Source organism: Nerophis lumbriciformis, linkage group LG18 (genome assembly GCF_033978685.3).
Source record: "Nerophis lumbriciformis linkage group LG18, RoL_Nlum_v2.1, whole genome shotgun sequence".
Classification (NCBI taxonomy): Eukaryota; Metazoa; Chordata; class Actinopteri; order Syngnathiformes; family Syngnathidae; genus Nerophis; species Nerophis lumbriciformis.
The window spans coordinates 1,047,112-1,063,920 of NC_084565.2; the positions used below are offsets into that span (position 1 = coordinate 1,047,112).

The 16,809-nt window shown below is 38.1% G+C and overlaps 1 protein-coding gene across 1 annotated transcript; it reads right to left on the reverse strand.

The window, feature by feature from the left end:
- Window positions 1-12,169: 12,169 nt before the first annotated feature.
- On the reverse strand, window positions 12,170-15,221 carry LOC140679531 (zinc finger CCHC domain-containing protein 18-like). The gene is made up of 2 exons (XM_072915056.1): window positions 14,934-15,221; window positions 12,170-14,603 (listed from the first exon to the last, which is right to left on the reverse strand). The coding sequence occupies exon 2, from the start codon at window positions 14,024-14,026 to the stop codon at window positions 12,419-12,421; it is 1,608 nt and encodes a 535-aa protein (XP_072771157.1). The 5' UTR covers window positions 14,027-14,603; window positions 14,934-15,221; the 3' UTR covers window positions 12,170-12,418.
- Window positions 15,222-16,809: the final 1,588 nt, after the last annotated feature.

A 16,809-nucleotide genomic window follows, 5' to 3' on the forward strand; every position in this document is an offset into this window, starting at 1 on the left:
TTCAACCACTATTTACCATTCCATCTTCAACACATTCTTCTTAATTGGGACAACAAAACTACCATTTTCTTCCGTACAAATTCACGTTTTTCTCGAAATTTCCAGGAATGTTCTCCCCATTGACAATGAATGGGAAATATACAAACCTCTCCATAGCCCACATTTCTCATCCGATTTGAACCCTTCCAACATCCACACACTCCACTCACCTTTGACAATCAAACAACCATTTACTAAGTAAACAAAAAAAATTCCAGGAATTCTTATTTTCACCTCTTCCTGGAAAGTTTCACAGTCCACATGTTTTTTAGCCTTCCCCCTTCAAAACATTTTTCTTCATTTGCACAACAAAAGTAAAAAAAATATTCTAACAAATTCCTGGTTTTCTCGAAATTACCAGGAATTCCCCCCATTGACAATGAATGGGCAATATACAAACCTCTCCATATCCCACATTTCTCATCCCATTTGAACTCTTCCAACATCCACACACTCCACTCACCTTGGACAATCAAACAACTAATTGGGACAACAAAACTACCATTTTCTTCCGTACAAATTCACGTTTTTCTCGAAATTTCCAGGAATGTTCTCCCCATTGACAATGAATGGGAAATATACAAACCTCTCCATAGCCCACATTTCTCATCCGATTTGAACCCTTCCAACATCCACACACTCTACTCACCTTGGACAATCAAACAACCATTTACCAAGTAAACAAAAAAAATTCCAGGAATTCTTATTTTCACCTCTTCCTGGAAAGTTTTCACAGTCCACATATTTTTTACCTTTCCACCTTCAACATTTTTTTCCTAATTTGGACTACAAAACTAAAAAAAAATTCCTACAAATTCCCAGTTTTCTTGAAATTACCAGGAATTCCCCCCATTGACAATGAATGGGCAATATACAAACCTCTCCATATCCCTCATTTCTCATCCCATTTGAACCCTTCCAACGTCCACACACTCCACTCACCTTGGACAATCAAACAACCATGTAAACAAAAAAAATTCCAGGAATTCTTAGTTTCACCTCTTCCTGGAAAGTTTTCACAGTCCACATATTTTTTACCTTTCCACCTTCAACATTTGTTTCCTAATTTGGACTACAAAACTAAAAAAAAATTCCTACAAATTCCCAGTTTTCTTGAAATTACCAGGAATTCCCCCCATTGACAATGAATGGGCAATATACAAACCTCTCCATATCCCTCATTTCTCATCCCATTTGAACCCTTCCAACGTCCACACACTCCACTCACCTTGGACAATCAAACAACCATGTAAACAAAAAAAATTCCAGGAATTCTTATTTTCACCTCTTCCTGGAAAGTTTTCACAGTCCACATATTTTTTACCTTTCCACCTTCAACATTTTTTTCCTAATTTGGACTACAAAACTAAAAAAAAAATTCCTACAAATTCCCAGTTTTCTTGAAATTACCAGGAATTCCCCCCATTGACAATGAATGGGCAATATACAAACCTCTCCATATCCCTCATTTCTCATCCCATTTGAACCCTTCCAACGTCCACACACTCCACTCACCTTGGACAATCAAACAACCATGTAAACAAAAAAAATTCCAGGAATTCTTATTTTCACCTCTTCCTGGAAAGTTTTCACAGTCCACATATTTTTTACCTTTCCACCTTCAACATTTTTTTCCTAATTTGGACTACAAAACTAAAAAAAAAATTCCTACAAATTCCCAGTTTTCTTGAAATTACCAGGAATTCCCCCCATTGACAATGAATGGGCAATATACAAACCTCTCCATATCCCTCATTTCTCATCCCATTTGAACCCTTCCAACGTCCACACACTCCACTCACCTTGGACAATCAAACAACCATGTAAACAAAAACAATTCCAGGAATTCTTATTTTCACCTCTTCCTGGAAAGTTTCACAGTCCACATGTTTTTTAGCCTTCCCCCTTCAAAACATGTTTCTTCATTTGCACAACAAAAGTAAAAAAAATATTCTTACAAATTCCCGGTTTTCTCGAAATTACCAGGAATTCCCCCCATTGACAATGAATGGGCAATATACAAACCTCTCCATATCCCACATTTCTCATCCCATTTGAACGCTTCCAACGTCCACACACTCCACTCACGCTGGACATTCAAGCACTTCACTTCCACTGGCGCACATCGGTGAAGTCACGTCGTCTAACAAGTGTAAAAAGAAGTGAAGCGCGTTGACGTTATGGAGCGCCACACAGTTTGCATCATTCTCTCCCCGCCCGGGCCGTAATGGCCTCAGCTTGCAGGCTAAATGCATCTTCTCTCCGCTTGCTTTGTGTCGCCGCTTTTTGTCTGAGAAATATCTGACTAATGGCTTATGAATTAATAAGCGGCGAATTAGACTTTCATGCGAGGTGACGGTAAAGAGCTTGAAAGCCCGCAGGTTTTTATTCAGATTTCAGCATTTTCTGGCCGAGTGAACCCTCCTCCTCCTCGCCGTGCATGCCTCCTCTGCACTTTGGTGTAATTGACTTAGCCGAGCGCAGCCTCTCATTTTGTGTTATTGGAGGAGATGATTGGTGTTGTGGAGATGATTTATTTACATCCACAGCAGGGAAACACGCTAATGGAGCACGCTGACATTCAACTACAGGAGCGGCACATGTGTTAATGTGTCCTCCTGCCTTGGCCTGCACATTCCTAATGTGTGTGTGTGTGTGTGTGTGTGTGTGTGTGTGTGTGTTTGTGTGTGTGTATGCCTACCCTTCTTGAGACACGAAAAAGGAAAAGTATCTTCCATATGAGGAGGTGTGAACAAGTGATGACATAAATCAATAACATTGCATCTAATAGAGAGCCAAATACTAGAGTCCGTGAACATTGCTCCAAAGTCAGGATTTAATGTGCGTACAAAAGTAAACATTGACAGGTGCAAAAGCAGCAATATGTGATAAATACACTACGCTACTAAGACTATAGTGGCCATTAACAGTTAGCTTCTACAGCCGGGTTGCCCAAAGTGCGGCACAGGGGCCATCTGTGGTCCCTGACTCCTTTGTCATCAAACTTAAGAACATTACAAAAAATAGAGATCTCATTTGCACCCCTGCTGGTGACATCTATCAAAATGAGGGTGGTCCCAAAAAGGAGGGATTTTTCACATTGACTGTGTGTCGCTTTTAAAAGTGCTCCCCCGCTGGTCAACATATGAAATAACAAGTGTGTGTAAGAAATGGAATTGTGCCCACCAAGGCCAAAATTAATTTAAAAAAATAAATAAATATGTATATAGAGACAAACTGTAATAACTTGAAGTAAATAATGAAGATTAAAAAATAATTACAAACAAAAAATTTAACAAAAAAAATAAAACAATAATTAAAATTAATCTTTTTCTCACAATGTGTGGACTTTTTTCTCATAAAATTGTGAACAATCTCTCACATTCTTTCTGTTTCTGTATAAATACAATATTTTATCGTAAAATTAGTACTTTTTTATGTAAAATTAGTACTTTTTTTTATGTAAAATTAGTACTTTTTTATGTAAAATTAGTACTTTTTAATGTAAAATTACTACTTTTTCATGCAAAATGATGACATTTGTCATGTAAAATTCTGACTTTTATCACAATATTGCCTGTTTTTATGTTGTTCTTGTAAAATAGTGACTTTTTTTTTAGTAAAATTATGACTTTTATCATCATTTTGCCGAATAAAATTCCGATTATTATTATAATATTGCCAACATTTTAAAGTTTTCTTATAAAATTGTGACTTTTGTCAAGTAAAATTCCGACTCTTTTCATAAAATTGCCAAAATGTTAAGCTTTTCTTGTAAAATTGCGACTGTTATGGAGTAAAATTCCAACTTTTATCATAATATTGCACAAATGTCGCCCTCTGGTCGACATATGAAATAACAAGTGTGTGTAAGAAATTGAAATGCGCCTCCTTTGGCCAAAATGTATTAAAAAAAATCAAATAAATATGTATATAGAGACATACTGTAATAACTTGAAGTAAATAGGGAAGATAATTACAAACAAAAAAATTCAAATAAAAATTACTAAAATCAGTCTTTTTCTCACAATGTGTCGACTTGTCATAAAATTGGGAACAATTTCTCATATTTTTTCTGTTTCTGTAACATTGCAGTATTTTTTTTGTAAAATTAGTATTTTTTTATGTAAAATTCTTACTTTTTAATGCAAAATGGTGACATTTGTCATGTAAAATTCAAACTTTAATCACAATATTGCCAATTTTTTTGTTGTTCTTTTGAAATAGTGAATTTTTTTCAGTGACATGATGACTTTCGTCATAATTTTGCCAAGTAAAATTCCAATTATTATTATAATATTGCTAACATTTTAAAGTTTTCCTATAAAATGCTGATTTTTGTCGAGTAAAAGTCTGATTATTATTATAATTTGCCAAAATTGTTCAAGTTTTTTAATAAATTTGTGACTTTTGTCGAGTAAAATTACAACTCTTTTCATAAAATTGTCAAAATGTTCAGCTGTTTTTGTAAAATTGCGACTGTTATTGAGTAAAATTCCAACTTTTATCGTAATATTGCACAAATGTCCCCCTCTGGTCAACATATGAAATAACAAGTGTGTGTAAGAAATTGAAATGCGCCCCCTTTGGCCAAAAAATATTTAAATAATCAAATAAATATGTATATGGAGACATACTGTAATAACTTGAAGTACTTAAGGAAGATAAAAAATAATTACAAACAAAAAAATTCAACAAAAAAAATAAAAATGGCTAAAATCAGTTTTTCTCACAATGTGTCGACTTTTTTCTCATAAAATTGGGAACAATTTCTCATATTCTTTTTGTTTCTGTAACATTGCAATATTTTTTTTGTAAAATTAGTATTTTTTTATGTAAAATTCTTACTTTTTAATGCAAAATGGTGACATTTGTCATATAAAATTCAGACTTTAATCACAATATTGCCAATTTTTTTGTTGTTCTTTTAAAATAGTGAATTTTTTTCAGTCCCATGATGACTTTCGTCATAATTTTGCCCAGTAAAATTCCAATTATTATTATAAAATTGCCAACATTTTAAAGTTTTCCTATAAAATGCTGACTTTTGTCGAGTAAAATTCTGATTATTTTTATAGTTTGCCAAAATTGTTAAAGTTTTTTAATACATTTGTGACTTTTGTCGAGTAAAATTACAACTCTTTTCATAAAATTGCCAAAATGTTAAGCTGTTTTTGTAAAATTGCGACTGTTATTGAGTAAAATTCCAACTTTTATCATAATATTGCACAAATGTCCCCCTCTGGTCAACATATGAAATAACAAGTGTGTGTAAGAAATTGAAATGCGCCCCCTTTGGCCAAAAAATATTTAAAAAATCAAATAAATATGTATATGGAGACATACTGTTATAACTTGAAGTAATTAAGGAAGATAAAAAATAATTACAAACAAAAAATTCAACAACAAAAAATAAAAATGGCTAAAATCAGTCTTTTTCTCACAATGTGTCGACTTTTTTCTCATAAAATTGGGAACAATTTCTCATATTCTTTCTGTTTCTGTAACATTGCAATATTTTTTTTGTAAAATTAGTATTTTTTTTATGTAAAATTCTTACTTTTTAATGCAAAATGGTGACATTTGTCATATAAAATTCAGACTTTAATCACAATATTGCCAATTTTTTTGTTGTTCTTTTAAAATAGTGAATTTTAATCAGTCCCATGATGACTTTCGTCATAATTTTGCCCAGTAAAATTCCAATTATTATTATAAAATTGCCAACATTTTAAAGTTTTCCTATAAAATGCTGACTTTGTAAAATTCTGATTATTTTTATAGTTTGCCAAAATTGTTAAAGTTTTTTAATACATTTGTGACTTTTGTCGAGTAAAATTACAACTCTTTTCATAAAATTGCCAAAATGTTAAGCTGTTTTTGTAAAATTGCGACTGTTATTGAGTAAAATTCCAACTTTTATCATAATATTGCACAAATGTCCCCCTCTGGTCAACATATGAAATAACAAGTGTGTGTAAGAAATTGAAATGCGCCCCCTTTGGCCAAAAAATATTTAAAAAATCAAATAAATATGTATATGGAGACATACTGTTATAACTTGAAGTAATTAAGGAAGATAAAAAATAATTACAAACAAAAAAATTCAACAAAAAAAATAAAAATGGCTAAAATCAGTCTTTTTCTCACAATGTGTCGACTTTTTTCTCATAAAATTGGGAACAATTTCTCATATTCTTTTTGTTTCTGTAACATTGCAATATTTTTTTTGTAAAATTAGTATTTTTTTATGTAAAATTCTTACTTTTTAATGCAAAATGGTGACATTTGTCATATAAAATTCAGACTTTAATCACAATATTGCCAATTTTTTTGTTGTTCTTTTAAAATAGTGAATTTTTTTCAGTCCCATGATGACTTTCGTCATAATTTTGCCCAGTAAAATTCCAATTATTATTATAAAATTGCCAACATTTTAAAGTTTTCCTATAAAATGCTGACTTTTGTCGAGTAAAATTCTGATTATTTTTATAGTTTGCCAAAATTGTTAAAGTTTTTTAATACATTTGTGACTTTTGTCGAGTAAAATTACAACTCTTTTCATAAAATTGCCAAAATGTTAAGCTGTTTGTAACCTATATGTACTACAAATGTAATGCAATACTGTATATACGGGGTTTTATGGGCTCAGAACAGAAGTCTAGGGTTTCGACTTGGAGAGAGAAGGCAGAGCTTAAACTGTAGTTTGGCTGACACCGTGTATTTAAACAATTTGTGAGGGACAGCAGATATATACACACAATAAGTTGAATGGCCATTCAACATGAAATAAATCGGGACAACAGTGACTATATACATACATACAATTCAAATTTCATTAATTAATATTTCTGGATCTGAATAAATCTCAGTTCAGACTTAGAGTTCTTAGAAAAAAAAGGATGTCAGTACAGCTCGTGTACTGCAGGTTAAAGATGGAAAAAAAACGTAAAGGGTCGGCTCGAGAGCCTCCTACCCGCCCAAACCGAACAGGTGGTGGGGTTTCTGGCTGGAATCCTCCAAGAATACTCCTTGGACTAGATGCTCCTTTCTTTAGCTCGCCATCAAAACAAGAAAAGCCTGGCCTGTGTAAGAGCCAGGAACATTCTTTTAAATCCATGTGTACACAACATATCTTCTTCCTCCATATTGTACAATATAAATCAATAACATCAAAATCACAATATGCAATAAAATGTCAAAATAACTATTAGCAGCATCAGTGCTGCTAATCATAACATGCTTATTATCAAAACACATTTAAAAGTACATTTAACACACAAATAGTTATCAAAAGGTTTAAATCATAAACCTTGTATACAGACGATTGATAATATGCTACAAAGACTGTTGCAATGAAAACAATCGAAGAGGGATAAATGCTAACTGTGCTATGTTCATAAATATGGACTCACCAACAGCTTAATGAGAGAGAGAAAAAAAACTCCGGCGCTGGTAGTCGGCTCTATAAAGTTACAAATTAGGCATTTTAGTTTATACTTAGTTAGCACAATATTCCAGGTAAAAACGAGGATTAAAAACCTACCTCGAGCAAACAATCGATCTGTCAGCTGGCAACTTCCTGCTACCGGCTTATAAGCCCAGCTAATTGGACCGCGGCAGTCACGTGACCAGGAAGCACGCACAGCGCTCAAAGAGTAACTAGTAAGCAAGAGCATACCAGTCAAATACAAAAAGGTATACATTTGGCACCTGCGTTACACCCTCCCCCCTTAAGATAGTGCACCTCCGTGTGCATACTATATAATGTGAACGGGTAGTTCTAAGCTAGAGTTCCCTGCAGGGGTGGTACCAAGTATTTCACCATAGGCATCTCCTAGACTATGGAAAAGCGTCTGAACAACCGAAATAAAAGGATTACCCAACGTGGAATAACCAAATCGCTTAGGGGGTTGTCGCTGTCTTGAAGAACGACGAATAGCATCAGGTTCAACATCAGGCGCATTAAGAACCTCAGAGTCAAACACAACCGATTGGGTAAGGGCAGGGTTGGTAGACTCTGGGGAGGTCTCTGCTTGGCCACTCTTCTCCGTTTCTCCATCCATTTTATCTTGTTCTCCAATTTCAGGTTCTTCAGCTGAAAAGATAACAGGCTCATTGGATGCAGGTAAGTGTTGATGATCTTCTCCCACAGATGGAGGCGGCGATGTGGCTGGATTGGCAGAGGACTTCCCTAGATCAGGTAAGTAAGGTTTCACAGGTTCAGTAAGTATACACTCTGGAGCATTGTCAAGTGATGGTAGGATGTTTTTTTCAACAGTTAAGGTTCCAGGTGAAAGGTTTGCAAATAGAGGTAATTGGCAATCATCTTCATCTTCAGAATTGTCATGATTCTCACTAAGTGGTGTCTCTTGCTGCTGGCTTCTGGTCACTGGCCTGCGAGGAGGCGTTGCCTCAGGAGACTTTTGGCAAGTATCACTCGGAAGAGACTCACAGGGCAGTAGAAGATCACGGTGAAGAGTTCGAGTTGGAGCCTTGTCATCCCTTTCTAGTCTCACTGTATATACTGGAAGGTCACCAGCACGGCTGAGAACGACATATACCTCACGCTCCCACTTATCCTCAAGTTTGTGCTTTCCTCGCAGTTTCACATTGCGAACTAAAACACGACCACCAACGTCCAAACTAGATGGGGTAACTCGTTTATCAAATCTTCTTTTATTGTGTTCTGCAGATTTCTGCGCATATCTAGCAGCAAGCTTGAAACTTTGCTCGAGCCGGGAACATAAATGCTCAACATACTGGGAATGTGACTTTGACTGCTTTCCTCGGACTGGAAGACTAAAAGCAAGATCGACTGGAAGGCGGGGTGAGCGACCGAACATTAATTCATAGGGTGTATAGCCAGTTACATCATTCTTGGTACAATTGTACGCATGGCAAAGTGGTTTCACATATTCTTTCCATCGCTTCTTCTGCTTGGGCTCCAAGGTTCCAAGCATACTTAATAGAGTTCGGTTAAAGCGCTCTACCGGGTTCCCTCGTGGATGATATGGAGTAGTTCTTGTCTTCTTAATACCAGCAATCTCACAGAGTTCTTTTATGAGCTTAGACTCAAAGTCTGGTCCCTGATCAGTATGAAGTTTCTCGGGTATGCCGTAGTAAACTATGAAGTGGTCCCATAAGTAACGTGCAACGGTATGTGCTTTTTGATTAGGGGTAGGTAGAGCCACAGCAAACTTAGTAAAGTGGTCTGTAAGAACAAGTATGTCTTTGGTGTTACTCTGGTCAGGTTCTAGAGATAGAAAATCCATACACACCAACTCAAGTGGCCTAGTGGTGGTGATATTAACCAAGGGTGCGGCTCTCTCTGGTGGGGATTTTCGTCGGACACACCTGTCACAAGTCCTGATTTTGGTTTCAACATCTACTGACATATGTGGCCAAAAAAATCTAGAACGTACGAGGTCTAGTGTTCGCTCAACACCTAGGTGTCCCATGTCATTATGAAGACTTTTCATAACCAAAGCCCTCAACTCTTCAGGTAAAATGAGCTGGAAAAGTTCTTCATCTCCATCTTTCCTTCTTCTGTAGAGGACACCATCCACCAATTGCAGGCGGTTCAATTCTCGAAGAAGCAAGGCCAATTCGGGAAGCTCGTGTCTCACTGTTGGGGGTACATGCTCTCCCGTTTCCAACTGGTGAATGACCTCTCGGATGGATTGATCAGATCTCTGTTTCTCCCTGATTTCCTCAATAGACAAGGCTGGCACAACCAGCAACCCATGCTGATTTTCGTCCCGATAACTCTCAGGGATGGCTTTGGCAGAGGTGGTCATGGACTCAACCAGTGTGATGGGAGGGTAATCGGTAGAACTGGTTGAATTGCAGTTTTTCACAAGACGACTTTGGCAAATGGCCGCGACGACTTCTGGGGAAATTTCATATCCTGGTTCACTGCTGTGCCCATCGGTGAACTGACGGACGAGATCTAGATCAGAGGAAGTATCAAGAGATGAATCATGGGAACGGCGTGACAGCGCATCAGCGTCAAGGTTTTGCTTGCCAGTCCGATACTGAAGCGTGAAAGTGTATGTTGAAAGTGCAGCAAGCCAACGGTGACTGGCAGCATCAAGTTTAGCAGATGTCAGGATGTATGTCAATGGGTTGTTGTCTGTAACCACAACAAAATTAGCACCATACAGATAATCATGAAATTTGGCTGTAATGCTCCATTTCAATGCTAGAAATTCGAGTTTATGAGCAGGATATCGCGACTCACTTGTGGATAACCCACGACTAGCATACGCGATGGCTCTCAAATGACCATCTTGCTCTTGATAAAGAGCTGCACCGAGACCTATGGCACTAGCATCTGTATGTAATATGTATGGCTTCTTCGGGTCTGCAAACCCCAGAACAGGTGCAGTAGTTAGGTGCTCAATCAAGGTTTCAAAGGCACTCTGACATTCTGACGACCACCTTCCTCCAAAAGCTGTATGTTTCGAGCCGTGTGACTTGAAATTGGACCCTTTCTGTCCAGTCCTACGGGGTGGTGTATTGCCCCTTGTCAAGTCATTCAGTGGCTTGGCTACTGCGGAATATCCCTTGATGAACCTTCGGTAGTAACCAGCAAATCCTAAAAATGATTTTAGCTCCTTCAGGGTGCGTGGAATTGGCCAGGTCTTTAAGGCAGAAATCTTCTCTGGATCAGTCTTCACCCCTTCCTCAGACACCACATGACCCAGGTACCGTACAGAGGTTTGGAAGAACTTGCACTTCTCCAGGGATAACTTGAGGCCATATTCCTTCAATCGGTGGAGGACTCTTAGCAGGCGCTTTTCATGCTCCTCCAGGGTTTGTGAAAAGACAATCAAATCATCGAGGAACACAAGGACTTCTTTCAAGTGAAGATCTGTCATGCACTTTTCCATGAGGCGCTGAAAAGTTGAGGGAGCATTGGTAACGCCTTGCGGCATGCGATTAAACTCCCAGAATCCTAACGGGGTAACAAAGGCAGTTTTTGCTTTATCCGCTTCATTCATCTCAATCTGGTAATAACCAGACTTGAGATCCAGCACGCTAAACCATCTTGAGCCAGTCAACGCTGAAAATGATTCCTCCAGGTTGGGGAGAGCATAGGCGTCTTTAATGGTTTGGAGGTTTAGCTTTCTGTAGTCAATACACAGACGGACATCACCATTTTTCTTGCGCACAACTACAATAGGTGAGGCAAAAGGAGAATCGGACTCTCTGATTACTCCCGTTTTCAGAAGATCTCGCAGATGTTGTCGAACTGCCTCTATATCCTGTGGATGTATTGGCCTTGGGCGCTGCTTGAATGGTGTCTCGTCATTCAGTTTGATGTGGTGTTTGACTTTTCCAGTTCTTCCAAAATCCAGATCGTGACAAGAGAAGACCTCCGGTATTTCTTTCAGTTTGCTTATAATCCTGTCTTTCCATTCCTCTGGGATGGGTGAGTCAACAAAATCGAAATGCAGATGGTGCGAAGAACTTGCAATGGGTTCGGATGAGAGAGAAGTTTGATGTGACAAGATTTGAGGTGCCATGACGAGATTTGCAATGGTGCTCTGAGATGGAATGGACACTTCTTGCTCTGACTCATTTTTGAGAATGACGGGAACTTTATGGGGGGTATTCTTTGCAATGGTAATGAGACAACTTGTCACACAGAGTCCACCAGCCACTGGAGATGAGGGATGTTCAATGAGTACACAACAGCCTGCAGTTGGAGTGTTGCCATAGATGGAGCCCTCAACCACAACCGTGTGGCCTGGGGGAATTGTAACTGATGCTTTACTTGAAACTCTCAAAACACCTTCGCTGCCCAACTGTGTTTGTTGGCGCCGCAGTTGGAGCAGTTGCAGGACAGCTCTGTATCCATGTGTCTCTGGCTGGAAAGTGCCTTGATTTCTTTCCACATATTGGTCGTACAATGGCTCAAGGGTATTCATACCAATCAGTACTTGTGATTGAAACACTGGACGGGAATCCGGAACCACAAGTGCTAGTGTTGCTACTTCTGTGTCTGCACCCACAAAATCTTTGGGGAATGTAACTATCATTTCAATGTAGCCCAGGTAGGGTACAGTTTGGCCGGCTGCCCCTTCAACTTTCAGAAGGTCAGAGAGAGACTTCAAAGGTTCTTGAGAAAAATATTTATTATAAACTGCCACAGGAACAGTTGTAACTTGGGATCCAGTATCAAGTAAACAGGAGCACACTTGACCAGCGATGCGGACTTCACTTGTACATTTCGATCCAATCAACCCTTTCGGTAGACATGTTTTTGTGATTGGAGAAGAAGGAGTAAGCTCAGTGCAGGTAACAGTTGTAAGATTCTTGGGACATTTTTGATCCAAAGCAGTTCCAATTCGTCCCGTAACAGGAACTGGGGTCAGTTTAAAGAATGACCTGTGCTTGACTGCTTCCATCTCTGCAGCTTCTCTGCCTGTTGTCTTTTCTTGAATGAGACCAGAGCAGGATTTGGGGGACTGTCACATGTTGCTTTAATATGCCCCTCTTCACCACATTGGTAGCAATAACCGGGTCTTGGTCCAGACTGTGCAGAACCGTAGTGTCGAGCAGCAGGTTTGGCATGTGGGGAACCAGCACCAGTCGATGGTGTCTTCGCTGGTACAGCTTGTTTTTTTCCTGATTGGGCGGCGATCAAAGCTGTCAATTGTCTCTGTATATCTGCCAGTTGCTTTGTAAGTTTTTCCAGTGTTGTACTTTCATGATCTTCCCCTCCAGCATAAGCGTATTGTGCTTGAGTTGCGGCTCTTGTCTTGGATGGGCCGAGATGCTGCTTCATGCGAAGGGTCTTAGCTGCTTCTCGGTCCTCTTCTGTGCGCAATAGCAGCAATAGTTCAGCGAAGGATGGCGGATTTTGCTTACGTTGCCTGAGTTGGAGCTCGGAGATTAAGACATTGTCCCAACAGCCTCTACAAAACTGGTTGAGTAGGTGTTTATTGGTCTCCTCGTATGGAACTCCCCCTCTCTTAACAGCTAAATTGAGAGCAACTTGCAGCCGCTGAAGGTATGATGATGCCTTTTCATTTGCGTCTTGGAACGTATCCATAAATTTAGCATAAAGCTCATCTCCGTCTTGCACAGTGCCGTACGCTGAATCCAGAATATGGAGATAGACTGCAGGCCGTGTTTCAGGCTTCAAGTGCTTGACCATGTCGGCAGCGGGAGGCAGAAGACTCTCAAAGATTTTGCGCGATCGCTGCAAATCGGAAACAGAGGAATCATTTAACAGTAAATCCACAGTAACACGCCATGTTTCATAATCGGTTTCATTCTGAGGCCGGGGCAACCTCCCAGAAAATACTCTGAGACGCTGGCTGGAGAGATGAAGCATCGCGCTGTCTTCGTTTTTAACAATGTGCTCAACCACATAACGTTGGACTTCTGGTGGGTTCAAGGTAGGTGCAGCAATATTTGGGAGAGAGGTTCTGGTTTGGGATTGGGGTTTATGTTCAGTGTGATCAGAGAGCAATTCCTGACTCTCGGTAGAGGCAGTGGGAGTTGATTGTGTTGCTTGGGCAGCAGAAGTTGTCAGAGTTTTAGCTTGGACTGGGCCAAGCTGCGTAACAGAGTGACCAAGCAGGGACATCACATCGTTGAGGACCTCCGTAAAGTCCTTACCAGTTAGCTTAGCTAACTCTTTTAAATCAGATAAATATGCGTTTGTTTTCTGTTTCTCTATGTGAGTAGCGCAAACAGCGGACAATTCGGATATTTCATAAATTTTACCATTTCGACTCACAAAAGTGTAAGGCAAAATGTGACGCAGCGCGTTAATAGCATCAGTAAAATTATACTCAACAACCCACTTATGCCTAAACTCAGATTCCCAATCATCAATAATCTCACACTGACCAATCGAACCGTATTTAGACAAAAATTCCACGACCTCTTCATTTTCTTCAGCCTTTGTATCACACTCAATCAATACTGCATTATGTATATTTATGCCATGTTTCTCAATTATGTCCATTGTAAAGTTATACTCTGTCCACACACAGACACAAACACACAACTTAAGCTGCTCTCGCTCCTGGCTAGCTTGCCACTAATTTTGTAACCTATATGTACTACAAATGTAATGCAATACTGTATATACGGGGTTTTATGGGCTCAGAACAGAAGTCTAGGGTTTCGACTTGGAGAGAGAAGGCAGAGCTTAAACTGTAGTTTGGCTGACACCGTGTATTTAAACAATTTGTGAGGGACAGCAGATATATACACACAATAAGTTGAATGGCCATTCAACATGAAATAAATCGGGACAACAGTGACTATATACATACATACAATTCAAATTTCATTAATTAATATTTCTGGATCTGAATAAATCTCAGTTCAGACTTAGAGTTCTTAGAAAAAAAAGGATGTCAGTACAGCTCGTGTACTGCAGGTTAAAGATGGAAAAAAAACGTAAAGGGTCGGCTCGAGAGCCTCCTACCCGCCCAAACCGAACAGGTGGTGGGGTTTCTGGCTGGAATCCTCCAAGAATACTCCTTGGACTAGATGCTCCTTTCTTTAGCTCGCCATCAAAACAAGAAAAGCCTGGCCTGTGTAAGAGCCAGGAACATTCTTTTAAATCCATGTGTACACAACATATCTTCTTCCTCCATATTGTACAATATAAATCAATAACATCAAAATCACAATATGCAATAAAATGTCAAAATAACTATTAGCAGCATCAGTGCTGCTAATCATAACATGCTTATTATCAAAACACATTTAAAAGTACATTTAACACACAAATAGTTATCAAAAGGTTTAAATCATAAACCTTGTATACAGACGATTGATAATATGCTACAAAGACTGTTGCAATGGAAAAAATCGAAGAGGGATAAATGCTAACTGTGCTATGTTCATAAATATGGACTCACCAACAGCTTAATGAGAGAGAGAAAAAAAACTCCGGCGCTGGTAGTCGGCTCTATAAAGTTACAAATTAGGCATTTTAGTTTATACTTAGTTAGCACAATATTCCAGGTAAAAACGAGGATTAAAAACCTACCTCGAGCAAACAATCGATCTGTCAGCTGGCAACTTCCTGCTACCGGCTTATAAGCCCAGCTAATTGGACCGCGGCAGTCACGTGACCAGGAAGCACGCACAGCGCTCAAAGAGTAACTAGTAAGCAAGAGCATACCAGTCAAATACAAAAAGGTATACATTTGGCACCTGCGTTACATGTTTTTGTAAAATTGCGACTGTTATTGAGTAAAATTCCAACTTTTATCATAATATTGCACAAATGTCCCCCTCTGGTCAACATATGAAATAACAAGTGTGTGTAAGAAATTGAAATGCGCCCCCTTTGGCCAAAAAATATTTAAAAAATCAAATAAATATGTATATGGAGACATACTGTTATAACTTGAAGTAATTAAGGAAGATAAAAAATAATTACAAACAAAAAATTCAACAACAAAAAATAAAAATGGCTAAAATCAGTCTTTTTCTCACAATGTGTCGACTTTTTTCTCATAAAATTGGGAACAATTTCTCATATTCTTTCTGTTTCTGTAACATTGCAATATTTTTTTTGTAAAATTAGTATTTTTTTTATGTAAAATTCTTACTTTTTAATGCAAAATGGTGACATTTGTCATATAAAATTCAGACTTTAATCACAATATTGCCAATTTTTTTGTTGTTCTTTTAAAATAGTGAATTTTAATCAGTCCCATGATGACTTTCGTCATAATTTTGCCGAGTAAAATTCCAATTATTATTATAAAATTGCCAACATTTTTAAAGTTTTCCTATAAAATGCTGACTTTTGTCGAGTAAAATTCTGATTATTTTTATAGTTTGCCAAAATTGTTAAAGTTTTTTAATAAATGTGTGACTTTTGTCAAGTAAAATTACAACTCTTGCCATAAAATTGCCAAAATAATAAGCTTTTCTTGTAAAATTGCGACTGTTATTGAGTACAATTCCAACTTTTATCATAATGTTGCACAAATGTCCAGTTTTTCATGTAAAATTTTGACTTGCGTCGAGCAAAATGAGGACTTTTATTATAATACTGCCAAAATGTTACGTTTTTCCTGTGAAATTCCAACTCATTTTTCACAAAAAGCTTTTTTTATACATGCATAGTATATATATATATATATATATATATATATATATATATATATATATATATATATATATTATTAATGTTGTAAATACACTTCTTTATACATCTAGAAAGGTTGGTCCTAAAGAGGGAGGCATTTTTCTCAGGTCTCAAGAAGGTAACACATACAAGAATGTGTGTGTGTGTGTGTGTGTGTGTGTGTGTGTGTGTGTGTGTGTGTGTGTGTGTGTGTGTGTGTGTGTGTGTGTGTGTGTGTGTGTGTGTGTGTGTGTGTGTGTGAGTGACTTTACACACATTGTCACTGGTCTGGGACTTAACTGCTCCAGTGCTGGTGTGTCTGCGGGGAAAAGAGTTTGTGACGAGGCCTTTTGCTTGACTCAATCTCGGCGCCATTTGTGAGGCGCCGCCACAATAAGAGCGGCCTTTGAATAAATGACGAGGGCACGGCGGCCGGCACGGGCAAACAAATAGTTCTAATGGAGAAACCATTCAGAAACATTCTAACTGGAGGTCGGAGTATTAGTAGCATAATTTGCATTAAATATATAAGCCACACCCACTAGATTTTAGGAAGAAAATGTTTTTTTTCCATATATAAGTCGCACCTGACTATAAGTTGCAGATATATATGTTGTGACATGAGTTATTTTTGCAGTAATGTTTATTTACAT